Consider the following 26,793-nt stretch of genomic DNA (forward strand, 5'->3'; position numbering starts at 1 on the left):
TGTGTGGCAGGTGTTTACAACCCGAGGTGTCGACGGAAGTGGGTGAGTGCCTAGAAGACAGTCTTTCCCGGGGCTCCCTGGAGGGGCCCAGCACACGAGCCAACAGCTGCCTGGACTCAGGCCCCCACAGTCCAGCCACATGAGTGGGGACAGCACCCCTCAGCTCCCATTCCCAACACCAGACCAGATCAAAGTGATTCCTGTGTAGTTTATGGGTGGTTTCTGTTTTAGGTTTTTTGAGATTTGGTTTAAATCTCAAAGTGACAGTTCCTAGACTGGAATAGTATCTAGGATCCAATCTTGAAAAGAATAAAAAATCTGGGATCCCTGGGTGGCGCAGTGGTTTGGCACCTGCCTTTGGCCCAGGGCACGATCCTGGAGACCCGGGATCGAATCCCACGTCGGGCTCCCGGTGCATGGAGCCTGCTTCTCCCTCTGCCTATGTCTTTGCCTCTCTTTCTCTCTCTGTGTGACTATCATAAATAAATAAATAAAAAATTTTTAAAAATCTCAGAGGCTCTAAATGCTGAGCGTGAACCCTGGAGTGTCAGACCACCACTGCCAAAGTTAACTGTAGAACAGACCCAACGCCTAGGAAAATGTTTTGTTGTTTATTTTTTTAATTACCAGGAGATACTCGACAGTGGGAAAAACGTTTAAGTGAGTACAAAATGAACGGTCTTTGGGTTCTCATACTGCTCAACATCATGCTGTTTTCCTCTGCCTTCAGCTTCTGCATGCTGCTCTATAAAAGCAAACTGTTAAACCAAAATAAAGTCAATATTTATTCCCTAATGACACAGATCAACGGCCTATTTCTGAAACTTATAAAAAACAGTAACACAGTAGTAAGGAACTCTACAGAAACTTGTAGTATTTTTTAATTTTTCTCCCTAAGATTTTAGAGGGTGCCTGAGCTGACCCCCATATCACAGGTGAAGAAGTGAAGGCTGCAGGCCAGCCAACACCATACGATGACACAGAAGACACATGTGCACAGAAATACTTGTTCACTAACACTTTAGAGGAACATCAGTTCAAATACAGTCACAAGAGAAATGCAAATTAAAACACTGATACACCATTCCCCGTCATCAGGTTGGCAATACTTTCCTAAAGAGCAGTTTGGTCACAAAAGAAAGAAAACAACTTTTTAAAATCTGTTCCCCCAGCAATTCCATTTTTAAGACTTCAACCTAAGGAAATCATAAAAACTGTGCTAGAAGATTCATCTATGTGAAAGCTTATAATGTAGAAAAGTGAAAATTTAACATACCAAATTTAACAGAATTAATCAAATTCCAGCACATTTGATCATATGATGGAAAACTAGTCACTAAAATCATGTTGTAGACACACGGTTATTAAGAGATGCTGACCATATACTGATTTAGAGTAGGTTAAAACTGTAAGTTAATCAGGACTCTGGTTTCGTTCCTCTCTCATATAAATAATAATTTAAAGGGCGCCTGCGTGGCTCCGTCGGGGAAGCATTTGCCCTCAGCTCAGGTTGTGATCTCCGGATCCTGGGATCGAGCCCCACATCGAGCCCCACATCAGGTTCCCTTCTCAGCGGTGAGTCTGCTTGTCCCTCTCTGCCTGCCCCTCCCCACTGCTTGTACTCCCTTTCAAATAAGTGAATAAAATCTTTAAAAATAGTAATAACAATAACAATTTAGGAGTCTAGAAGTTTGAAGATTTAGTGTTAAGTGAGATTTGTTTTCTCACTTATTTGCATGTTTTTATTTAAATGAACATTATCTACCATATTTTTTCTTTTCAGGTTTCTTATTATTGCTTTAAAGGTAATACCGAACAGTGAGAACAGGTTCTTTTTTTTTTAAGGTTTTATTTATTTAAGTAATCTCTACACCCAACACAGGGCTCAAACTTAAAACCGTGAGATCAAGAGTTGTGTTCTCTTCCAACTGAGCCAGCGAGGAGCCCACAATGAGAACATCACAAATACTGAGATTCCTCCTACTACAAAGTTCTTTAGTAAAACAGAACGCCAAATGGTCTCTGGGTGTGTAAAGCCTCACTAACTGGTACGTCCTGTGAAATGCATAAGGCAGGCTCCTTGAAGGGGGTTTTTTAAAGTAAAATCACCACAAGATAAGTGAAGGGTTTTTGTGTTTTTTTTTTTTAAGAGTTCATTTATTTATTCTTGAGAGACACACACAGAGAGAGAGGCAGAGACACAGGCAGAGGAGAAGCAGCCTCCATGCAGGAGCCCGATGCAGGACTCCATCCCGGGACCCCGGGATCACGCCCTGGGCCGAAGGTGGCGCCAAATCACTGAGCCACCCAGGGATCCCCAGTGAAGCAGTTTTTTGTTATAGTTTTTAAGTTATTCATGAGAGACACAGAGAGAGAGGCAGAGAGGCAGGCAGGCCGAGGGAGAAGCAGGCTCCCAGAGGAGAACCCAACGATCCGATCCGGGGCTCCAGGATCAGGCCCTGGGGCAAAGGCAGACGCTCAGGCCCTGGGCCCTCAGGGTCTCTTGAAGGAGGTTTTTAAAAATAAAATCACCAAGAGGAAAGTGTCTGGGACTCGCCTTTCTCTGTCACCAGCCAGAGTGAATCACCTTGATAAGGAAGAGTTCTCACAAAAGGACTTTTTGTTTCCCCACAGCCAAAAAATTCAGCCATGTTTTCCCTGGGTTAGTAAAGTAACTCACACACCCCGTGCTAGAATGACAGGACACTCTGTAAACGAGTATACGGGGGCAGTGAGGGGCGCCCGGGGGGCTCAGGGGTTGGCACTGCCTTCAGCCCAGCGCGTGACCCCGGGGTCCCAGGATGGAGTCCCACGTCGGGCTCCTGCACGGAGCCTGCTTCTCCCTCTGCCAAAGTCTCTGCCTCTCTCTGTGTCTGTCATGAATAAATAAAATATTTTTTAAAAATGAATAAATAATCTTTAAAAAAAAAAAAGGAGGACGGTGAGAACAGGAGGGCACCCCCTTGCACTGCTCACTCTCAGAATCGCAGCCAACAAGACAGACCGTCCACCTGTCCCTTTGTCCAGAGAGCCACCCACCAAGGCAGCCGGGCGGAACCGGCTCTGGTCCACGGCGGGTCACTCACGGAGCTGCCCTTGAAACCCAAGCACAGGTGCAAAACACCTTCTGCCACTCACATGTCTGCTTTCCAGCAGCTCAGCAAAAAGGACTGCTCCAGAAGTAGAAACCACGACAGCATCCAAACACCTCGGGGTGCCAGAGCTGAGCAAAAGGATGGCAGCTCCCGGACATGGGCCAGCCTTGTGGACAATTATCAAAGGCAAAGCACGTGCACCCGCACCCACGCTGTCCCCTACTCCCCCGAGTACCCTTCACACTGACTTGGGCCCAGCGAGGCACCCTCCCCAGAGATGGGTCCAGGTTCAAATCCAGCCTGTCTCACCAACTCCCTCTGGCCTCCTCACAGCCGTCTGGCAAACAAGCCTCCCGGTCTGAGGCTGCAGTCCTCACCCGCAGAGCAGCATTCACCCAGACCCACAAACCAGCGGCACCCACCGTGCTCCAAGCTCAAGTGCTCCCACCTGCTTGGGAAGGACAGGTTGTCCTTCACAGCAAAGTAGTCAGGCTCACAGAGGGGAGGCTCTGAGCTCTCCTCCTGGCCTCGCCCCGAGGCAGCACGTCTGTGGCACAGCGGGACCTCTCAGTCTGTAGCATTGTGGCCACTCTGTGCGCAACAGACGTTGAGAACCTGGAAGTGGCCCAGCGGCACTGCCGGGGGTCCCACCCCACACAGGGCTAGCCGAGAAGGGACTGCTGGCCAGCCCCAGCCCTGGCTTCCACCAGCACTCCGGGGATGCAACGCCTCGGCAGCTCCAGGGCCTCCAATGCAGAGAGGGGCAGAGACCCCAGCCCGGGGGGCCCTGTGGGAGGAGACAGGGCACAGGGCTAAAGAAGCCACACACCTGGTTCACTTTATAACCTCCACTATTGTCCCCACACTGCCCCCCAAGGCACAGGCCAGCAGGAACATAAGCCCACGTCACACACAGAACCTCCGATTCAGACTCTGACCTGGAGCCTGGGTTCTTTCCTCCTTAGCACACAAGTCAAAACCACGTTGCCTGATCACCACACTCCCAGACGGTGTTGGCCATCACAGGAAGAGGGGGTGGGAAGAGGGGGTGGGGCCTGGGTGCAGGGAGACAAGGGCAGGGCATGTCTGCCCAGGGGCAGGGCACAGCGCTCCAGCCTGGCTCCAGCCTGGGTGACAGTCGCAACGACCCTGCACGTCCCAGCTCACATCACAGTTCACGTGTGTGAGATCAATTTGTAGTGGAAGCTACAGTGTCGGGAATAAGGGATTATTTTTATTACTACTACAGGATATTTCACACATGTAATTTATTCTGTCTCCTGTCTACATACGGGCCTTTAATCAGCAGCGCTTGACTGGGCGGTGGACATGTAGAGAGCTAGATCCGTCCCAAGGGAGAACACATCCTCGCTGCCCACTGAGACTGGGGAAGGCGTCCTGTCCTGCGATAAACATTTCTGGAACATTTGTTTTCTTAATAATGGACAAATAAATATGACGTTAGCTATGAGGAGTACTGACCCAAGATAATCTTTCTCTGTTCTAAAGGAGGTTGGGTGAGGAAGAGGCAACGGGTATGGATAGAGTGCCTGCCTTGCCTTTCACCCTCCAGCTGTGCCACCAAGGAACCCAGGGAGCCTCCTCTCCCATCAACAGACGGCCTCTCCTGATGTGGCTGCTCTCAGGCCCTGACATCCCCAGATTCAGCACTACACCTTTTTTCAGAAGACAGGCTTTCCTCCCCTAGAAGAAAAAAAAGGTCTCACTGTGTCTTCTGAAAGTCTTTACGAGGAAGGCTCACTTCCATCCCGAGAGACGACAGGCAGGATGCTGGAGGCAGAGCAAGATGCTCTCTTTCAGCAGAAAACATTCTCTGGAATAAAGAGATGGCTGGGCCTACAGAGAAGAGCCACATTATGTGGTCCTCGGGGAGGAAGAAGGGAGGAGGAGGGAGGGAGGAGGGAGGGAGGGAGGGAGGGAGGGAGGGAGGAAGGAAGGAGAAGGGAGAGAGGAAGGAAGGAGGAAGAGGGCAGAAGGAAGGAGGAGAGGTAGAAGGAAGGAAAGAGGAGGAGGTAGGGAGGAAGAGGGAAGAAGAAGGGAAGAGGAAGGGAGGAGAAGGAAGGGGGAGGTGGCGAAGGGAGGAGAAAGAAGAAGGGAAGAGGAGGAAGGAGGGAAAAGGAGGAAGGAGGGAGGAAGGAGAAGGAAACTACAAGCTCACCGTGTCATGTAATATGTACGAGTAACGCAACATAATGATACAACACAACACAAAACAGAGCAAATGCACCATGTTTTACAGCTTGCCTATTTAGGCAATGAGAGGATAACACTGAAAATCCTACTCACACCTACAGAAACAGGTATACGAGATTCCTAGGAGGAAGAATAAATGTTTTTCACACAATAAAAATTAAATAGAAATCAACAAAAGGAAAATGGGGTCTGATCATTTCAGAGGGCCCAGCAGACACGGCAAAAACAAACACGCAGACAAGAAACTACAGAAAAGAAACAGAGCCCCCACACACACTTTTAAAACTTAGAAGTTGGGCATCTGGTGGCTCAGCAGTTGAGCATCTGCCTTTAACTCAGGAAATAAATAAATTAATTAAGTCTTTTAAAAATAAAATCTTAAAATCTTAAAAAAAAAAATGCTGGGATCCCTGGGTGGCGCAGCGGTTTGGCGCCTGCCTTTGGCCCAGGGCGCGATCCTGGAGACCCGGGATCGAATCCCACGTCAGGCTCCCGGTGCATGGAGCCTGCTTCTCCCTCTGCCTGTGTCTCTGCCTCTCTCCCTCTCTCTCTGTGTGACTATCATAAATAAAGAAAAATTTAAAAATATATATTAAAAAAAATGTTAGAAAAAAAAAATGTTAGAAGTATTTACTACTCCTATCTCAATTCAAACAGCCTCTAAGCCATTAACTCCTAGGAGGTAAGAAATCCATTTTCCTACTTTCTTTTGGCAACTCCCATAAAAAGCCAATGCAGAGCTTAGTACACAGTGGGCCACTGGCAGTACACACGGCTTCAGGTAACCCCACAACACCCTAGGGTCAAGTTCTTGAGTCATGAGCCACAAACATACATGCAGTTTATTCTAAAATTCCCCTCAGATGTCCCAAAGGGAATTAAAGTTCAAAGAACATGGTTTTGCACACTGAGGCCGCATTGACTTATCCTTTTTTTTTTTTTTTAAGATTTTACTTTATTCAGGGGAATCCCTGCGTGGCTCAGCAGTTCGACACCTGGCCTTTGGCTGGGGTGTGATCCTGGAGTCCCAGGATAGAGTTCTGCACTGGGCTCCTTGGGTGGAGCCTGCTTCTTCCTCTGCCTGTGTCTCTGCCTCTCTCTCTCATGAATAAATAGATAAATCTTAAAAAAAAAAAAAATTTTTTTATTTTATTCACGAGAGATGCAGAGACACAGGCAGAGGGAGAATCAGGCTCTCTGCAGGAGCACGATGCAGGACTCGATCCCAGGACCCCGGGGTCACACCCTGAGCCCAGGGCAATCAACCACGGAGCCACCCAGGCATCCCATGCTGACTTATTCTTTAAAAAGCACCCCTGAAAAAAAAAAAAAAAAAAAAAAAAAAAAAGCACCCCTGAAGGGGTGCCTGGCTGGCCCAGTCGGAAGAGTATAGGACTCTTTTTTTTGTTTCCATTTAATTCTTTTTTTAAAGAATTTTATTTATTTATTCATGAGAGACACAGAGAGAGAGAGAGAGAGAGAGAGAGAGGAAGAGACACAGGCAGAGGGAGAAGCAGGCTCCACGCAGGGAGCCCGATGTGGGACTTGATCCCGGGATCCCAGGATCACGACCTGAGCTGAAGGCAGCGCCAAACCACTGAGCCACCCGGGCTGCCCCGAGTATAGGACTCCTGATCTTGGGATTATGACTTCGAGCCCCATGTGGGGTGTAGAGATCTGTAGATATGTGTATGAATACAGTAAGTAAATGCACAGCACTCCCCAGATGTCAGCAAGAGTCTAAAGTGCTCTACCTGCCTGTTCATTGCTCAAAACCTCCTGGGAATTAGGTCTCATTTAGAGAGAGGCCTAGAGCAGCAGAGACCTGCCAGGGCCCTCGCCTACCTTAAAATAACTGGTACCCTCTGTCCCTCAGCCTCCCCCTCGTTCTCCTCCGCACATCCCGCACCTCCCACTGGACACTGTCACTGGTTTTCCCAAGGTCTCCACTGGTGTCCTGCATGGGCAGCACTGGTCACTGCGGGCTGGTTCCCGACACCACTCTCCACTTTTTCCTTGCCAGCAGACCTCAATCCTTCCTTTAATCGTTTAATTCAGCCGACCTCTAGGAGCGCTGCTCAGGCCCGGCCCGCTGGGCGCCTTCATGGCACATGGAAGGAATGGACACAACAGAGATGACAAATAAGAGAGTAAGTACAATACGGAATCTCCTACATGGTGTTAAGTGCTAAGAAAAACAGTAAAATCGGGAAAAGGGAACTGAGAGTGCTGGAATCGAGGGGAGGCTGGCGCAGGGAAGGGTGCCTGTCCTCACCCGCAGGCGAATGCTCATCCTAACAGCCCCTGGGCGATGTTGCTGCAGGTCCAAGGCTGAAGCACGCTCACCCCCGGCCCCCACGCACACACACGGAGGGACCTGCCTGGAGAGTCTCTGTGAACCAACACGGCTACTAATAGGCCTGGGAAACTACAGACGGGTTTCTTCATCAGAGACACAGGGGAAAGGTCCTGTTTCTGCCTGGGGACACAGCTGCCACCGCCACGACCACGATGATAACGGGCAGCATGCTTAGTGGATCAGACGGGGCCAGACCTGAACGATGCTATCAGAACCCAGCCCTGGAGCTCGTCCTGTGTGGGATAATACACATCCTTCATTCCTGGAGCAGGGACTGTCAGCTTTCTGCTCCCTGTCACTGCTGAACTCAGACGGTACCCCGAGCCCCAGGCCCAGAAAGTACTGCCCTTCCCGTGGTCCAGAAACAGGGCTCACACCTGCCCACTGCCTCCTGTCCCCACACACCCCTCCCACACCCACAGACAGCCCAGGAGTCACCCCAGAGCTTGCATCCAAGCAGGGGCCCCTGCCCAAAGCCTGCGCTGGCCCCTGTGCTGGCCTCCTCCTCTCTCTCCCCCATCCGCTCCTGCCCACTCCAAGCTGAGCCTGCTTTCTAAACAACTGATCCTGTCACCTACCCCTCTCTACTTAACCCCTTTAATCCCTTCCAGAGACTCTGGGATTGCAGGCCTGTGCCCTCCAACGTGCCCTCCTTCTTCACTCCAGACTCTTCCCACTGCACCTCCACCTGCCTTCCCTCATCTCCCACCTTCTGCTTCACTAATTCTACTCAGCTTCAGAATGTCAGCCTAAAAGTTACCTTAAAAAAAAAAAAAAGGTGACTTCCCCAAGGGAAACTTACTAACTAGGTCGGATTCTCCATTACACAACCTCAAATAATCTCTGCTTTTCTTGCACAGCATTTGCATCAGCTTGCAGTGCTGGCAATTACCTCTTTAATATCTTAAGAAAGGGCAGGAAATGTGTCACTCTTGCTTATCATTCGTCCCCAGCACCTATGACACTGGCCAGTATGGGGAAGATACTCAATAAACGCCGCCACACACATTCGCCGTGGGAATAGAGGGACAAGTGCTGAGCCAGAAATGAAGGCCAGGCACGTCTGACTCCAAGGCTTCCCCTCGGCTGTTTCCTTGGACGTAGGCAGCATCCCGCTGAGGGGTGGCCACAGAGCCCCAACATGACTGACCACGAAGAGCACTGGTGACAGCTAACCCGGCCAGCATGCCCACAGCACCTTGCCCCTCAAAGAGCAGCACCACGCGTGGCCCCTGCAGGTCACAGGAGCAGGACATGCAGGGGGCCCTGCAGCCTCTCAAGTTACTGTCTCAGGAGCTCTATTCTACAGGAGGAGCAGGAAGCCTCTGCTCAAACAGGTGAGGGATCTCCAGAAGCACTGCCTTGTCCTTCTCTCTATTATCTACTTCAGATGCCAAAGAAAAGCTCCAAAATGCTAAGAAAGTCTGACTAAACCCCTTCCAGATACCTACAATTCCAAAGCCCAAGACAATAATCCCAATTTTCCCAGCACAAAAATGAAGTCTCATTTTAAGTCAGGTATGTGAAAAGTAATCTGTATGACTGGAGATGTAGTGGCACTACTCCGAGGAGAGAAAAACAAAAATAAATGCCTAGTCCATCAACATTATGGAATATTCTAGGGTCACAAAAACCTAATTTCATGTATGTGGACTTTGTGAAAATATGAAAACTTACACAGAATGCAAGATAGGGCAAGCTAAACCCAATTGTTTCCCACAGACAACATTCAGGGGAGAAGGGAAGGGGGCACCGGTCTGTGTCCCAGAACTGTCTCCAGCTGTGTGATGCCAACAAGTCCCGCTGTCCTCACAACACAGGACAATGGAGAGGCCAATGAGAGAAGCACTAGGTCTGTTCTGAAGGATGGCAGGCTGTGGAGGACAGAGAGGGGCTTAGCCAGAGTTCAACGGGCTGAAGACAGAAGCTTCTCCCCACGCTCTCCTCCAAGTCCACTGGAAAAACACTGTTCTGCTCCAGGAGAGAGGCCCTGAGCTTCCAGAAGATGTACACAGGTGGTCATCTAAGTTCCCATTTAGAAGAACACAGTAATGGAACGGCCACAGACGGAATGCCAGATGATCAAGCAAAGCACAGGAAGTGAAAAGGGCATCAGGGGTCGTCCCTGAAAAGAAAAGCCTGGGTGAGTATCTGACATGGAACCTCATGTAGGAGGCCAAGTCAGGACAGCAGAGCAGAAGTGCTCCAAAAGCAGGACACCAGCCCGGCCGTGGGGAGGTGAGCCTCAGCGTGAGAACAGGGGCCAGGACACCACGGTGGAAGGCCAGGAGCTCATACTCAATGGTGAGATCCCCAGCAGACACCACAGAAGGCTGAACAAGTGAAAATGTATAGTGATTCTAGGAAAAGCCAGAGGTTGCATTAAAGAGGAAAGGTCATCACTGCATCCTCCACGGGTTTGCAATCAAGACAAACATAAAATGCCTACTTAACCCACATCAGGGTTAATTATACCGAAGAACAGAAGAGACGAAAGAAAATTATGTGGGTTTACTTTCCACAAGGGAAGGTCCATAGAAACCATCTAAAACTGGAGAAAAGAACAGGACAAGGAAAGAGCCAGGGTGCCGGAGGGCCTGCAGACCTCCTGTTCTGCGGCGTGCAGTACACTACTTGACTGTTTCAACTACACACGTGATAAAAAGTTAAGATTAAGCTGAAATATAAAATTAAAATAAGTACCAAAAAACAGGGTAGCACGCTGAGGCTACAGAGTAGGAGGGATGTGTCGGGAGGAAGAGGCCACTGTACGCAGACCCCTCAGGCTGGGTCCTGGCTTCTGGGCTTCTCTACCAGACAACAGCAGTGAGGGCAGAGGGCAGCCCCCGAGGCCACCTGCGGGGCCAGCAGGGGGGCCCCAAGTAAGCCTGTGCGAAGTTAAGGTCAGCATAAATACAGCAGGGGGAGGGAGGGTGATGCAGAGACGTGAGATGCAAACATTTTCAAAACTCTCAAAGAATAGGAGCTCCTCGCCACGACCCCAAGACAAGGAACAGCAGCATCACCAGGAACCGGCTACAAACATACTTCTAAGCAGACCCCACTCAGACAACACACACCCTCTGGGGCGGGTCCCACAATCAGCCTTAGTTAGCAGGGTCTCAGTGACTCTCACGTGTGCAAGCAGCTGAGAGCAGTCAACAACCCAGTCCCCTCGGCAGGTAAGGTAGCTGTCCTCAACCAGTTTTGGTCAGGGGCGCCGGGGACCCTGACGCCCGGGTGCTCCGCGAGACCACGTGAGGTTCATGACGTTCCCAGGATCCTCTGCTTCCCTTCCTTTCACTCTCATGGATGCATGGTGGACTCTGCACAGGCTGCAGGACACAGTAATAGATGGCTCACAGCGCAGATGTAAGAATCGTTTTCCTCCCTTAAGTCAGACACCTAAGAGACTTGCCTCTCTTCTGTTTCAGAAAGTAGTATTTTTCATTTAAAAATGTCATTAGGAAAAAAATAAATAAATAAAAATGTCATTAGGGATCCCTGGGTGGCGCAGCGGTTTGGAGCCTGCCTTTGGCCCAGGGCGCGATCCTGGGGACCTGGGATCGAATCCCACGTCAGGCTCCCGGTGCATGGAGCCTGCTTCTCCCTCTGCCTGTGTCTCTGCCTCTCTCTCTCTCTCTCTCTCTCTCTGTGTGACTATCATAAAAAAAAAAAAAAAAAAAAAAAAAAAAAATTTAAAAAAAAAAAGCCTGTTAAAAATGTCATTAATGTCAACATGTAAGGGATTACTTTTTTTTTTTTTAAGATTTTATTTATTTATTCATAGAGACATAGAGAGGCAGAGGGAGAAGCAGGCTCCATGCAAGGAGCCCGACATGGGACTCGATCCGGGGTCTCCAGGATCACACCCTGGGCTTCAGGGGGCACTAAACCGCTGCGCCACGGGGGTTGCCCAAAGGGATTACTTTTTAGTCAATAAAAACATGTTTCAGATTTTTTTAACTTCACTTTATAAAAGAATCAAGATCGACAGATAGAACTAACATTAACACAAGCTCTTTATGTGTCCCAAGAACATTTAAGCATGGGTAGCGTCTAAGGCAGAGTTTACGAATCAGTAGTCTGGGGCTTCAACACGCTCAGCGGGGACTGACCTACCACCACTGGAGGGTCACAGTCCATATGTAACCATATGTAAATGCTTCCTACTTCAGTGGCAGTGAAAACAGGCCCAGTCACAGATAGGAAATTAATTTTTAGGCACCCTAAGTATTCCTAAGCTTTACATATTTATTCAAATATTTATCCGTTTGAATACACTCAATAGAGAAGGGAAAAGAGAGTTCTTTCTCAATTTCCTTTTGAGGGAATCTGTACACTGAACAAGACACTTGAATCCCTTGGGGGAGTACCACCCCCTGATAAATAAGATGGTTTCAGCATACAGCTATTCTTTTTTTTTTTTTTTTTTTTTTTAATTTTTATTTATTTATGATAGTCACACAGAGAGAGAGAGAGAGGCAGAGACAAAGGCAGAGGGAGAAGCAGGCTCCATGCACCGGGAGCCCGACGTGGGATTCGATCCCGGGTCTCCAGGATCGCGCCCTGGGCCTAAGGCAGGCGCCAAACCGCTGCGCCACCCAGGGATCCCTTTTTTTTTTTTTTTTTTTTTAAAGATTTTATTTATTTATTCATGAGAGACAGAGAGAGGCAGAAACACAGGCAGAGGGAGAAGCAGCCTCCACGCAGGGAGCCCGACGTGGGACTCGATCCCAGGTCTCCAGACTCACACCCTGGGCTGAAAGCGGCACTAAACTGCTGAGCCATCCGGGCTGCCCCCATCTTAGAGCTATTCTTAACTTCACATTTCAACCCCTTTGTCAACAGGAAGGGTAGTTTCATACCCTGTGCAATCTATGAATCAACAAATGCTACCATGGGTGCTGAGATACTAACCAGCACCTGTGTCCATGTGTAACATTCCTTTTATTTAAGAACAAAGGGTTTGGAGTTTTTGTTGGTTATTTTTAAGACCCATAAAAGCCACACAATGTAACATTTAAGACAAAATATAGATTACCATCAATAAACTTCCCATATCATATTATTCCTTTTTATTCTGAAACATGTTAAACGCACTGTAAAGTTTAAGTAATACAAAGAACACCTGATAACCCTCCTCTACATCCACCAATTACTAATGTCCTTCAACATTTGCTTCATATCTCTTCCAAATACCTGTACTTTTGTTGTGGAACTATTTAAGCTGCAGAGGGGTGCCTGGCTGGCTCAGTCAGTAGAGCATGCAACACTCAATCTCCGGGTCATGAGTTCAAGCCCCACGCTGTGTATAGAGATCACTTAAAAATACAATCTTTAAAAAAAAAAATCAGTAAGTTTTGGACATCATGATGCCTCCCTAAACTTCCAGCATATATTTATTTCCTAGGAACAAGGACCGTCCTACTACACAATACCATTATGACAACAGTGATATCAAGTATTCCTCTGTATTCAATTTTTCCCAATCATCCCAATAATGGCCTTCACAGTTGTTTTGTTTCCTTTTAATCCAGTTTCAAACCCAGAACCAGGCCTTACTTGTCACAGTTCTTTCAGCTCTTCAGTCTGGAAGGGTGCCCAACCCTTTCTACAGCACCTATTTTCAAGTGTCCAGGCAACTGTAGAGTGCCCTACAGTCTAGGCTGTCTGGTTATTTCTCATTATTTCACTCAGGTTAAACATTTTTGGCAAGAATGTTAACCATCCCACGACATCCCATCAAGGGACACATCATCTCCATTGGTGGGAAGTCGGAGCTTTATCACCTAGTCAAGGTGGAGTCGGACAGGTTTCTCCAATGTAAAGTTCTCTCTCTCCCTCCGGATCAACCATCTGTGGAATGACACTTCAGGACATGGGGCTCCTGCATCCTCTCCCTCTCAGATGTTTACACCATGGTTTGTTTCATTTTTTTTTAATATATTTTATTTATTTATTCATGAGAGACACAGAGAGAGAGAGAGAGACAGAGACATAGGCAGAGGGAGAAGCAGGCTCCATGTGGGGAGCCCGATGTGGGACTCGATCCCGGGACTCCAGGATCACACCCTGAGCCAAAGGCAGACACTCATCCGCTGAGCCAGCCAGGCATCCCTCATTTTTTTAAAGATTTTATTTATTTATTCATGAGAGACCCAGAGAGAAAGGCAGAGACACAGGCAGAGGGAGAAGCAGGCTCCATGCAGGGAGCCCGACGTGGGACTCGATCCAGGGACCCCAGGAGCACGCCCTGAGTTGAAGGCGGCGCTAAACCGCTCAGCCACATGGGCTGTCCTACACCATGGTTTTTGACAACCACTGATGACCTGACTTGAATCAATTATTACGTTGGTTGTCACAAAACACTGATTCACAAAAAAACAGTAACACAGGGATCTCTCAATCTGTCATTTCTACTTTGAAAGGCATCTGTCTATGAGGAACCCTGCACCTCCTTTGGGGTGTCACTAGGACTGGCTCTTACTCACTGTGTGCCACAGACTTTTTAAATTTAATATACCCTTTATCATCACTACTCTTTTTTGACACTCCAAATGCCCCGATTTGCCCACTGGGAACCCATTCAAGCTGCTCCATTTTTGACTTGTCCTCATCAATTTTTGAACACCTCTTTGCTTTCCAGTCCAAGATAATCCAGGCTCGCAGTGAATTTTGCCCACCTCAAGCCTGAAATAAGGCACTTCTCCGAGGATCCCTGGTTCCTTTACGGGAAATGTGGTTTCCAACCTCGATCTGGGGCCAGGTGTGCTCGCTACTCTTAGACTCTCTCCAAGGACACTGCAAGACATCATTTTTTAAGTCATGTCTTCATACTTCAGTTTGAGTCTCAAGACAACAGGGCTCTCCCTGACCTTCTACCATGGTTTCCTCTCCTTGCTCCCAGAGAAGCCTGGTTCCCAGCACCAGAATTCCCATTTGCTCTGCCCGACATACACCCCAAGTGATCTCAGACCTACCGCGTTGATCGACAACGAACCTACTCTATAGTGAGTTTCTTTGCAGCTCTATTTTTCTTTTGAATATAACCCACTAACGGTACGAAGTACTGTATTTATGGTACTTGAATCAATCTCTCCTATGTGGTTATGTTATTAATTCCATACACTTCTAGGTTTATTCATTTCTATTTGAATTCAATTTGGTTTTCTATCATTGCTATTTTGTTTGTACTTATGTAGAATATCTGGATGGCTCAGAAGTCAAAGATATAAAGGCAGGCTCAGGGGATCCCTGGGTGACTCAGCAGTTTAGCGCCTGCCTTTGGCCCAGGGTGCAGTCCTGGAGTCCCGGGATCGAATCCCACATCGGGCTCCCGGCATGGAGCCGGCTTCTCCCTCCTCCTGTGTCTCCGCCTCTGTCTATCATAAATAAATAAATAAATAAATAAACAAACAAACAAACAAACAAATAAATAAATAAATAAATCTTTAAAAATAAATAAAAGGCAGGCTCAGGCCAGTTTCACTCCCACCCCTATACCTTACACCCTGTCCCCACCCACTTCAGTAAATCATTTTAGCTCCTTGTCTATCCTTCCTGTGTTTCTTTTTGCAAAAAGAGACAAATTATATACATATTATTTCCTCTCCTTTCTTGTTTTGCATTCTTTCTTTCCTCTCCCAGTAACTCTCACCTCCTTACAGCAGGATCCTACTGGCCCCAGCCTGTTCTGGAGCCCGTGAATATAAAAACCCCAGATGGGCTGAGGATCCTCAATACCAAACCAGGACAAGTAAGGAGAAAAGGCCTGGTTTGGGGGTCATAAGGTGTGGTTTCTTTCTTTTCTTTTTTAAAGTTTATGTATTTTTAGTAATCTTTACATCCAACATGGGACTCAAACACGACCCAGAGATCAAGAGTTGCACACTCTTCTGAACGGAGCCAGCCAGTGTGGTTTCTACTATTTTTTTTTTTTTAGATTTACTTATTCATGAGACAGAAGCAGAGACATAAGCAGATGGAGAAGCAGGCTCCCCATGGGGAGCCTGATGTGGGACTTAATCCCAGGACCCCAGGATCACCACCTGAGCAGAAGGTAGACACTCAACCACTGAGCCACCCAGGCGCCCCAAGGTGTGGTTTCTTATTACTACCTGTCAATTCCTCTTCCTTTGTCTATCGTTTACGGCTCTGCACCTCACATCCCTCATCTTTTCTCCTCTTTAAAAAAAATCGTGATAAATTAAGAATACAACTGTAGGGGGCACTTGGGTGCTCCATCCTCCCCAACTCAAACTCTCCCCATTAAACACTACTCCCCTCCAGCCTTCCCCTTGCCTCCCTTCTCCTTCCTAACTCTATGGTGGGACTCCTGTAGGAGCCTCCCAGCAAAGAGATCACACAACACCCAGTCTTTCTTAACACAAACTTTGCACACTATTTTGTACTTTCTTTCCACTTACTGCATCTTGGAAATCACTCCCCACCAGGGCATATGAATCTTCCGCCTTTATCTCTGATTTTAATTTGCATTTATCTTTCTCATCATGAGTGAGGGTGAGAATATTTTCACACAGTGGCCATTTGTGATCTTCCTGTGGGATGTCTTCCTTTTATCCATTTTTCTACTAGTCTTTTCTACATTATCTTTTTCCCTTTGATTTTTAAGAGTTTTTACATCAGTCTTTTATCTGTGACTTAAGGGTTTGTTTTTTTTTTACAGATATTTATTTGAGAAAGAGAGATCGAGAAAGCATGAGCATGTGGAGGCACAGAGGGAGAGGGAGAAGCAGACTCCTCACTAAGCCAGGGAGCCCGACTCAGGGCTCAAACCCAGGACCCTGAGATCATGACCTGAGCCAAAGGCAGATGCATAACCGACTGAACCACCTGGGCACCCCTTATATGCTTTTTAAAAATCTTACTGAGGAGTGCCTGGCTGGCTCAGTTACGTGTCCAACTCTTGGTTTTGACTGGGGTCACGATCTCAGGGTAGAGAGATTAAGCCCTATGTCAAGCTCTACGCTCAGTGGAGTCTTCTTGAGATTTTCTCTCCCTCTACCTGCTGCTCCCCCTACTTATGCTCTTTTACCCTCAAATAAAATCTTTTAAGTAAATAAACAGTTCATTAGAAAACCTGAGTTTTGGGGATCCCTGGGTGGCTCAGCAGTTTGGTACCTGCCTTCGGTCCAGGATGTGATCCTAGAGTCCCGGGATCGAGTCCCATGTCAGGCTCCCCACATGGAGCCTGCTTTTCCCTCTTCCTGTGTCCCTGCCCGCCAACCACCACCCCCCGCCCCCCCCCCCCGGCTTCTCAAGAATAAATAAAACCTAAAAAAAAAAAAAAAAGATTTTATTTATTTGAGAGAGAGAGAGAAAGAGAGTGATAGAGAGCACAAGCAGGGAGGAGAGGGAGAAGCGGGCTCCCTGCTGAGCAGGGAGCCCAAGGTGGGAGGCCTGATCCCAGGACTTGGGGATGATGACCCGAGCTGAAGGCAGGGGCTTCCCTAACTGAGCCATCCAGGTGCTCCAGTATCTTATCTTTAGAGTGTAGTTTTTTTTATTTATAAAGATTAAAACAGGGGATCCCTGGGTGGCGCAGCCGTTTAGCACCTGTCTTTGGCCCAGGGCGCGATCCTGGAGACCCGGGATGGAATCCCACGTCAGGGATCCCTGGGTGGCGCAGCGGTTTGGCGCCTTCCTTTGGCCCAGGGCGCGATCCTGGAGATCCGGGATCGAATCCCACGTCGGGCTCCCTGCAGGGAGCCTGCTTCTCCCTCTGCCTGTGTCTCTGCCTCTCTCTCTCTCTCTCTCTCTCTGTGACTATCATAAATAAATAAAAATTAAAAAAAAAAAAAAAAAGGAATCCCACGTCAGGCTCCCGGTGCATGGAGCCTACTTCTCCCTCTGCCTGTGTCTCTGCCTCTCTCTCTCTCTGTGTGACTATCATAAATAAATAAAAATTAAAAAAATACATTTAAAAGATTACAACAGAATTTTTTTTAAAGATTTTATTTATTTATTCATAAGAGACACAAAGAGAGAGGCAGAGACACAGGCAGAGGGAGAAGCAGGCTCCCTGCGCGGAGCCTGATGTGGGACTCAATCCTGGGACTCCGGAATCACACCCTGAGTCGAAGGCAGATGCTAAACCACGGAGCCACCCAGACATCCCTACAATAGAATTTTTTTTACTAGATTTCCTTTATATACTGTTTGAAATTTGTGATACATGTACAGGCACTACTTTCCAAAACAAAATCAGTAACATCACAGAAAATTTGACCAGTACTTCAAATGAAACCAACTCCATTGCCATCATACACCACCCTATAAATGTACCTTTTTTTTTTTTTTTTTAAGATTTACTTATTTATTTATTCATGATAGACACAGAGAGGGAGAGACAGAGACACAGGAGGAGGGAGAAGCAGGCTCCAAGCCGGGAGCCCGACGTGGGACTTGGATCTCAGGACTCCAGGATAGCACCCTGGGCCAAAGGCAGGCGCCAAACCACTGAGCCACCCAGGGATCCCCTATAAATGTACCTTCTTAATACACACATACATACACAGCTAAAACTAATTTTTAGTATCTCCCTCAAGACTCTTCCACATGGATAATTCTTACATAGTTATAATCAAGGTATAGGTACTATTCACTTGTATCAGAAGCACTAACATAAAGTACTTCTGACACCCTATAATTATCACCTCTAAGGGCCACATAATACTCTTCAATGGATGCCTTTTTTTTTTTTTTTACATTTTATTTATTTATTCATGAGAGAGAGAGAGAGACAGAGACACAGGCAGAGGGAGAAGCAGGCTCCATGCAGGGAGCCTGACATGGGACTCGATCCTGGGTCTCCAGAATCACGCCCTGGGCCGAAGGCAGGCGCCAAACTGCTGAGCCACCTAGGGATCCCCGGATGCCTAACTCTTGTCTGATATTTCAATCATAACTAATGTTTAGACCCGTTTCCCAAATTTAAACAAAGTTAAATGTTTGTAAGATAAGCACTTCATCAGCTTGGTGCCTTTCACAACCTCATCTGTGTGGTCTACACAGAATTAAATTCTTCCTGTATGTCAGATCCTATGCTTGAATAATCCCTAATAATTCTGAATTTTCCTGGAAACAAGTAAACCTTAGGCTTCCATTAGATAACGGGTATCAGAGATCTTTAATTTCAAAATACAGATCAAAAAGTGGGTTCAGAACAAGAAACATGGGAATTGTACCATTGCTGTGTAATGGAAGCATTTATTACATACATCTTAATTTACGCTTTAAATATTTAGTAGTTATACCTGGGAGGTGATTTTTATTTTTCTCATTTTGCTTACTTATATTATTCAGTTTCATTTTTTTGAACAATGAATTTTTTTTTTTTTTTAAGATTTTATTTATTTATTCATGAGAGACACAGGCAAAGGGAGAAGAAGCAGGCTCCATGCAGGGAGCCTGACGTGGGAGTCGATCCCAGGACCCTGGGATCATGCCCTGGGCTGAAGGCAAGTGCTAAACTGCTGAGCCACCCAGGGATCCCCAAAACAATGAACATCTGTAAAAATAATTTAGCTTTTATCCAGTATGATCTCAATTGTTTTTTTCTTTTTTTTTAATTTTTTTTAAATTTTTATTTATTTATGATAGTCAAAGAGAGAGAGAGAGAGAGAGAGAGAGAGAGAGAGGCAGAGACACAGGCAGAGGGAGAAGCAGGCTCCATGCACCGGGAGCCCGATGTGGGATTCGATCCCGGGTCTCCAGGATTGCGCCCCGGGCCAAAGGCAGGCGCCAAACCGCTGCGCCACCCAGGGATCCCCCAGTATGATCTCAATTGTATACAAAACTGTGTGTATGTGTACAATAAAGTCTGGAAGAAGATGCACTAAAATGCTAATGGTGTTTTTCTCAGCATAGTGGGATTATTGTTTTGTTTTTTTTGTTAATATTTCTTTTATTCATTCATGAGAGACACAGGCAGAGGGAGAAGCAGGCTCCACACAAGGAGCCTGACGTGGGACTCGATCCTCGGTCTCCAGGATCACGCCCCGGGCCAAAGGCAGCGCTAAACCACTGAGCCACCTAGGCTGCCCTGGTCAGATTTTGTTTTGTTTATATCACTCTGTATTTTCAAAATTTTTAATAAGCATGTGTTACTTTTATAATATGAATAAAACACTTTTAAGACACTAACAAAGTTGCTTGTGATCCAAGCCCAGAAAGGAACTTCATTGGCCTTTCAGCGATTCACCCAACACAAACACCTAAAGGTGTGTGTGTAGACACCCCACACCAGCTCGCACATGCACCTGCTCACACAGCTGAGTTCATTCTCTCTCACACTCAAATTCAAGGTCAGGAAAGAAGACAGGGAGGACCCTGAAACAAATGAAAGGTGTAGCCACAGGGCTTCCAACTCCTCAGCAGGAGGGATCCCAGATGAGGAGCAGGGAGGCCTGAGCACCAACAGTTCCCTCAGCAGCCTCCTCACACAAGCACTGAAGAGGACAGTGCCTACAAGGTCACTGAAGAGCACTCAGTGTTTCAATGTGCAGGTTTTCTCTGGAAAGGAAACGCTTAAGTGTGTATAATCATAAAATGTGGAGATAGGGATCCCTGGGTGGCGCAGCGGTTTGGCGCCTGCCTTTGGCCCAGGGCGCGATCCCGGAGACCCGGGATCGAATCCCACATAGGGCTCCCGGTGCATGGAGCCTGCTTCTCCCTCTGCCTGTGTCTCTGCCTCTCTCTCCCTCTCTGTGTGACTATCATAAATAAATAAAAAAAAAAAAAAATTTAAAAAAAAAAAAAAAAAATGTGGAGATAATCTTGATAATTATAATGAAAGGCCAAAAAAAAACCCAGTCTTTTCTTACAATACTCTTAGAATTTATTTTTGCAAATTCCATTTTAGGATGAGTTGGTAATGGTTACAAAAGCATCAGCCCTGGAGGGGAATGGGTGACGGGCACTGAGGCGGACACTTGACGGGATGAGCACTGGGTGTTTTTCTGTATGTTGGTAAATTGAACACCAATAAAAATTAATTAAAAAAAAAAAAAAAGCATCAGCCCTCTCAGTATGAGGAGTCATGTTGATGAAGAATCTTCAGCAGTGGTCAAAGCCTTAAAAATAACCTATTCCAGGGGCAGCCCTGCTGGCTCAGCGGTTTAGTGCCGCCCTCAGCCCAGGGCCTGATCCTGGAGACCTGGGATCGAGTCCCAGGTCGGGCTCCCTGCATGGAGCCTGCTTCTCCCTCTGCCTGTGTCTCTGCCTCTCTCTGTGTGTCTCTCATAAATAAATAAAATCTTCAAAATAAAAAAACAAACAAACAAACAAACCTATTCCAACTTGACAAGTAGCACCTGGATGGACAGGACTATCAATTCCTGTTTCAATAATATACAAGCAGAAAACTCCACCGCAGTCCTTTTTCTCCTTCCCTTTGCTGACTGATTACTGCCAGCCCTGTGTTAGCTTACACCACACCTGATCTAGCACCAGATGATGTAAGGAGACCCAAACACACCATGACATTGCTAAAGAAAGAGGGACACAAAAGCCATCTGTATTATAAATAGGAGCTGTTTCCATGAAAAATTCAGATAATCAGCTTAAATAATTTAAAATGCTTCCTTCATAAACAGATTACTCAACATGCTACCTTTGACAACTTGACAATCATTAAGATAATCTAGTTGCTATCATCAAAGACAGCTATGGGACTAGCCTAAGAGTCTCATAAACTCAGTATTTTGAAATCTCAAGGTGGAAAGTACACAAACTTGTGGTCATTATCACTGTTATCTACCTTATCTCTTCCTAGGGCTTTTTAAAAATCACAAATGTTTAAAGAAGAATGCTTATCTTCTAGAGATACATACTGATACATATGATGAGAGGTTACGTCTGCATGCACTTCCTACACAGCATGAAAGGGGGATCTACAGGGCGCCTAGGGGGCTCCATGGGTAAAGCGGCTGCCTTTGGCTCAGGCCATCATCATCCCAGGGTCCTGTGCCTGGGGCTCCTGCTAAGTGAGGAGTCAGCTTCTGCCTTCCTGTGCTCCTCCCCCTCCAATCATGCTCTAGCTCTTGCCTTCTCCCTCTCAAATAAATAAAATATTGAAGAAAAAAAAAAAAAACACAGTGGGGATCTACAGACAAACCAAGACTGCTGAAACTGAGCAGCAGTTTGGGAGGTCTCACTAAGCGATTCTCTCTACTTTTGTGTATGTTCGGACTTTTCATCTTAAAAGTTTAAAAATACTCATCATGGGGTGGAATTCCTTGGTTTTCTTTAGACTACTTCCCTATCAGGGTGCCTAGGTGGCTCAGCTGGTTAAGCCTCTAACTTTGGGGATCCCTGGGTGGCGCAGCGGTTCGGCGCCTGCCTTTGGCCCAGGGCGCGATCCTGGAGACCCGGGATCGAATCCCACATCGGGCTCCTGGTGCATGGAGCCTGCTTCTCCCTCCCTATGTCTTTGCCTCTCTCTCTCTCTGTGACTATCATAAATAAATAATAAAAAAAAAAAAAAATTAAAAAAAAAAAAGCCTCTAACTTTGGCTCAGGTCATGATCTCAGCAGTCCTGGGACTGAGCCCTGCAGGGAGCCTGTTTCTCCCTCTCCCTCTGCCACTACCCCCCTCGTTATGTTCTCATCTCTCTCTCTCTCAAATAAGTAACTAAAATCTTTGAAAATAAACTACTTCACTATCAAAGTATTTTTTCTTTGTTCCTCTATAATGCATTCTGACATCAAACTTGGAAAAAACAATCCTGAGTCACAATAAAGTCTAGCAAAGTTTATACGGACACAAGTATCAACCTTTCATTAGTCTGTAAATCATCCACTCCAACACAAGAGCTCTTCTCCACCATCCCAGGAAACTTGTCCAAGTCCAGGTACTAAGATGACCACACTCAGCACTGCTTCTTTCCAGTGCAGTCTCGGCCAGCAGACAGAAGGAGCAACGTCACAGTAGATATCACTACACTCGTCTATTCCACCAAACCCAAGTCATCTGGGCTTTGCCCCCAAACTTAAAATTCCATCAGGAGAGGGCACCTGGGTGGCTCAGTTGGTTGAGCATCCAACTCTTGGTTTTGTCTCGGGTCATGATCTCAGGGTCTCGGGATGGAGGGACATTGGGCTCTGCGCCCTCCCTCTGCTTCTCCCCCTCATCGTGTCCGTGCTTGCTCTTGTGCGTGCTCTCTCTCTACAAAAAGTTAATAAATAATATCTTAAAATTCCATCAGGAGCTATCAAAGAATTTTTTTAATACTTTATGTATTTATTCATAGAGAGAGAGAGAGAGGCAGACACAGGCAGAGGGAGAAGCAGGCTCCATGCAGGGAGCCTGATGTGGGACTAGATTCTGGGACTCCAGGATCACGCCCTGGGCCAAAGGCAGGTGCTCAACTGCTGAGCCACCCAGGGATCCCCAAAGAATTTTTTTAGAAAAAAGATTTTATTCACTTGACAATGCACAAGTGCACAAGCAGGGGGAGCTGCAGGCAGACTGAGAGGGAGAAGCAGACTCCCCGCTGAGCAAGGAACCCTAAGCAGGGTTGGATCACAGAACCCTGAGATCATGACCTTAACTGAGGGCAGATGCTTCACTGATGGAGCCACCCAAGTGCCCCCAAAGCAAAGAATTTTGGCTCATTTCTACTTTGTGATTACAAGAAAGCTCTGCCCCAAATATCCAAAGTTTTTTCCACTATGATCCATAAGGACAGTTACCAAAGGTGTTTCCCAAGTGAAAAACATTTAATGGAAGTAATAAAATCTTATATTTGTAGAAATATTTTGAGCGACCAAATCTAGTAAGTTGAGAGCCCAAAGACTTGGTGCTCCCCCCTGCTCAAGCACCAACAACTCTGTGAGGTCTCGGGAAAGTTATTCAGCCTTCCCGGCCTTCCAGTTCCTTACCTGTAGAGTGAGAAGGAAAACACCTGCACACCACTGCCTCAGAAAAAGATGGTCCAGTGAAAGCGTACAAGAGCCTCCCGGGAGGCAGAGCCAGGGCACGATACAGAACCCCCTCGCAGTGTTCCCCTCTGATGGGACCCAGGAAGGGCACGCAGGAGGGGAGACACACGGCATTCGTAGAAAACAAGGCGCTCTCCAGCCCAGGGGCATGAAGGAAAAGCAGGAAAAATCGCATCCACACTGTCCACGTAGGACACGGTCAGTCACATATTTCTGTGTGCCTGTTAGACTAGGAGGGGAACCGGGCTGCAGCAGCGCCTTCCTACACTGCTCAGTAAGAGCAGCACGCGGACCCCGACCGTCAGGACAGCCGCAGAGACACCACACCTTCCCAGGCTGAAAGCTCCGCACAGGGAGCCCTGATTCAGGAGGACCCAGAGCTTTACATGGACGCTCCAGGGACACAGCGGGTCCTGCAGTCCTTACGAGGCTGTGGATAACCCATGTTATAACCCTAACCCACACCCTAAACAGCAAGGCATCGATTTTACCCCTTTTCTTAAAGGCCTCTAGGCTTAAACACACTGTGCACTTCAACACCCACCTAACAAATGTCTGCACATACCAGAAGCCCGTAAAACACAAAAAACCAGGAATTCAGCGTGTTTCGGACTTCCTACCATTTGGTAAGAGGTTGGAGAGCGAACAGCAGGAGCCGGCTGGCCGGTGTCTCTGTCTAGATAAACTTGCCTGAGTGCCAGGTGCAAAGTCAGAAGCCCAGGACAGAGCCCGAGGTACCTTGCGCCATCACCAGTCTGTCACCCGTCTACGCGGAGTGGGCCCTGACAGAGCCCTCCCTCCCTCCGGGCTGCTGCACCACCAGCTCAGTCTCCCAAACGGCCACACGACCCGAGGCAGAGTGCCCGCCAACCACACACGGAAAGTGCCCGGAACAGGTGTGAGCAGGGCCCTTGCGGGAAGGCCAGGCTGGACTGGCCCCGGGGAGGTGAGGGCCCACAGTGGGAGCGCACAGTGGGGGGTCTGCGGTACACCCCTCCAGGCCGGGAACACGGGAGGGCAGGAGGAAGGAGTCCGATGGACACCCCTCCAGGCCCGAGGGCACGGCGGGGGGGGACAGTCTCCAGGACACCCCTCCAGGCCTGGGGACACGGGGGGGGGGGGCCGAGCAGTCCCCCGACATCCCTCCAGGCCGGGGACACCGGGGACGGGGGGTGCAGTCCCTGGACACCCCTCCAGGCGGGGACACGGGGGGCGAGCAGTCCCCAGACACCCCTCCAGGCCGGGACACGGGGCGGGGGATGCAGTCCCCGGACACCCCTCCAGGCCCGCGGGCTGGGACTCACCTGGTCCGCCCCGTACACCGTGGCGAACTGGACGAAATCCTCGATGCGGACCAAGCCGTCCCCGTCGCCGTCCAGGGCGTCGAACACCGCGCGGAGGCGGGGGCCGTCCTCCGGGCACGCGGCGGGCTCGGTCGCGAGCGGGCAGGGGTCGCCGAAGTCCGGGGGCCGCCCCGGTGCCGCGGGGCCCACGTCCAGGGCCAGCTCGCCCCCCGCGGGCGCCGGGAAGCCGGGGAACAGGCCCACGTCGCCGCCCGCGAGCGGACCGTGACCGAGAGCCCGTCCGCGAAGAGGGGCGGCGTCGGGGCAAGGCGGGGGACAGACGCCGTCGGGCTCCGCGGCGCAGGGCGGGCCGGGGCCGGGGCCGGGGTCGGCGGCCCCGCGGGCGTCCGCGCAGGCTCCGGGCTCCGGGGCGCCGAGTGTCCGACGCTGGGCGGGCGCGGCTGCCGGCCGGTGGGGCCCGCCGGGTTCGGGCTCGGGCTCGGGCTCGGGGTCGGGGCCCGGGCGCGCGCCGCCCGCGGGGGAGGCCGGCCGGCCCGGCTCCATCTTCATGGGCGCGCCCCCGGCCGCGGCGCAGGCCCGCGAGGCCAGTGGTGCGGCGGGCGGCGCGGGCGGCAGACAAAGGCGCTCAGGGCGCGGCGGCGGGCGCGGGCATCCCCGCGGCGGCGCGGGCGGGTGCGCGCGGGGCGCCCGGGCTGGTCCGGCTGGCGCTCGGGCCCTGCTCCGCCCTCGCCCATCTTCGCGCGGCGCCTCAGCTGCCCTCGGCCCGGCGGCGCGGCGGGCGCGGGCCCATGGCGGCGGCGCGGCGGCGGCGGCGGCGGCGGCGGCGGCGGGCTGGGGGCCCGCGGAAGCTCCCGACGGAGGAGGACGAGGGGGCCGCGGCGCGGGAGGCTGAGGAGCCCGCGGCTGCCGAGCGAGCGAACAACGCCGCCGCCGCCACCGCCGCGCGGGCCCCGCCTTCCGTCCTCCGTCGGGCCTGACGTCAGCGCGTCGTGGCGGCGCCGACCCCGCCCCCGCCCGCCCCAGCCAGGCCCCGCCCCCCGCCGGCCTTCCTTAAAAGGCGGGCGCCGCGGGCGCCGCGGGCGCCGAGCGTGGGGGGTGGTCCGTCCGCGTGCGGGCAGCTCGGGCCCGGGAGTTGCGGCCGCTGCCGGGGGCGGGGTGAGCGGCGCCGAGGAGCGTGACATGCCGCTCCGGGATGCGGGTCGCGGAGGGCCGGCCGCCCTCCCGCGGGGACGCCGAGAAGTGCCCGCGCACCGAGGCCCCGGGGACGCGCCCGAGCCTCCCGCACCCGCACGACGGAGGAGAGCTGCTGTCGCCGGAGGGCCCGGCCTCCCCAGCCGTGTGTGCGACACCGACCGCTGGCCCTGCGGTCACCACCGTCACGGGGACACGTGGAGACGGGCTGGCGGGCAGGTGACGCGGGCCCGGGCCGGGTGCGAGATGCAGCGCACAGGGAAAGGGATGGGGGAAAGTCTCAACTGCTGTTCCTACAGGCCGTGGGCACCAGCAACAGATAGGTTTCATAAGCAGCTTTGGCAAGAACCGGGGGAACCTGAAGCTCTGTTTCCAAGTGTACAGTGAGGAGCAGTGTGGGAATTAACTGAGTCATCCGTGTGACAAAACCCCAGGGCGTTGGGAAGAGGGAGGCAAGGGATCCTCCTCCCCAAACCTGTCACTTCCTTATGGGAGCTGTATGCTTTCACGAGGAAGATCTTCTGTTCAAAGAGGGAAAAAAAAAAAAAAAAAAACCTACAGTTTTGGCAAGAATCTGAAACGGAGTCGATGCATCTGGCCAGACGTGATTTTGAGAGGTACTTAGAGTGATGTGTCAACCCCGCTAAATAGGACTGTTCGTGTG

The 26,793-nt window shown here is 49.6% G+C and overlaps 1 protein-coding gene across 2 annotated transcripts in view; it reads right to left on the bottom strand.

Moving 5' to 3' along the window:
- Window positions 1–25,887, bottom strand: part of RAB11FIP3 (RAB11 family interacting protein 3) — an 80,501-nt gene extending 54,614 nt beyond the window's left edge. The window contains exon 1 of one of the 2 annotated variants that reach the window (XM_072754258.1): window positions 24,939–25,887. In XM_072754258.1, coding sequence (XP_072610359.1) covers window positions 24,939–25,487 — 549 coding nt within the window. In that variant the 5' untranslated portion in view covers window positions 25,488–25,887. The remainder of the gene's footprint in view (window positions 1–24,938) is intronic. The other variant, XM_025984944.2, reaches the window with a different exon arrangement.
- Window positions 25,888–26,793: the final 906 nt, after the last annotated feature.

The sequence above is a fragment of the Vulpes vulpes genome, chromosome 3 (assembly GCF_048418805.1).
Source record: "Vulpes vulpes isolate BD-2025 chromosome 3, VulVul3, whole genome shotgun sequence".
Lineage (NCBI taxonomy): Eukaryota > Metazoa > Chordata > Mammalia > Carnivora > Canidae > Vulpes > Vulpes vulpes.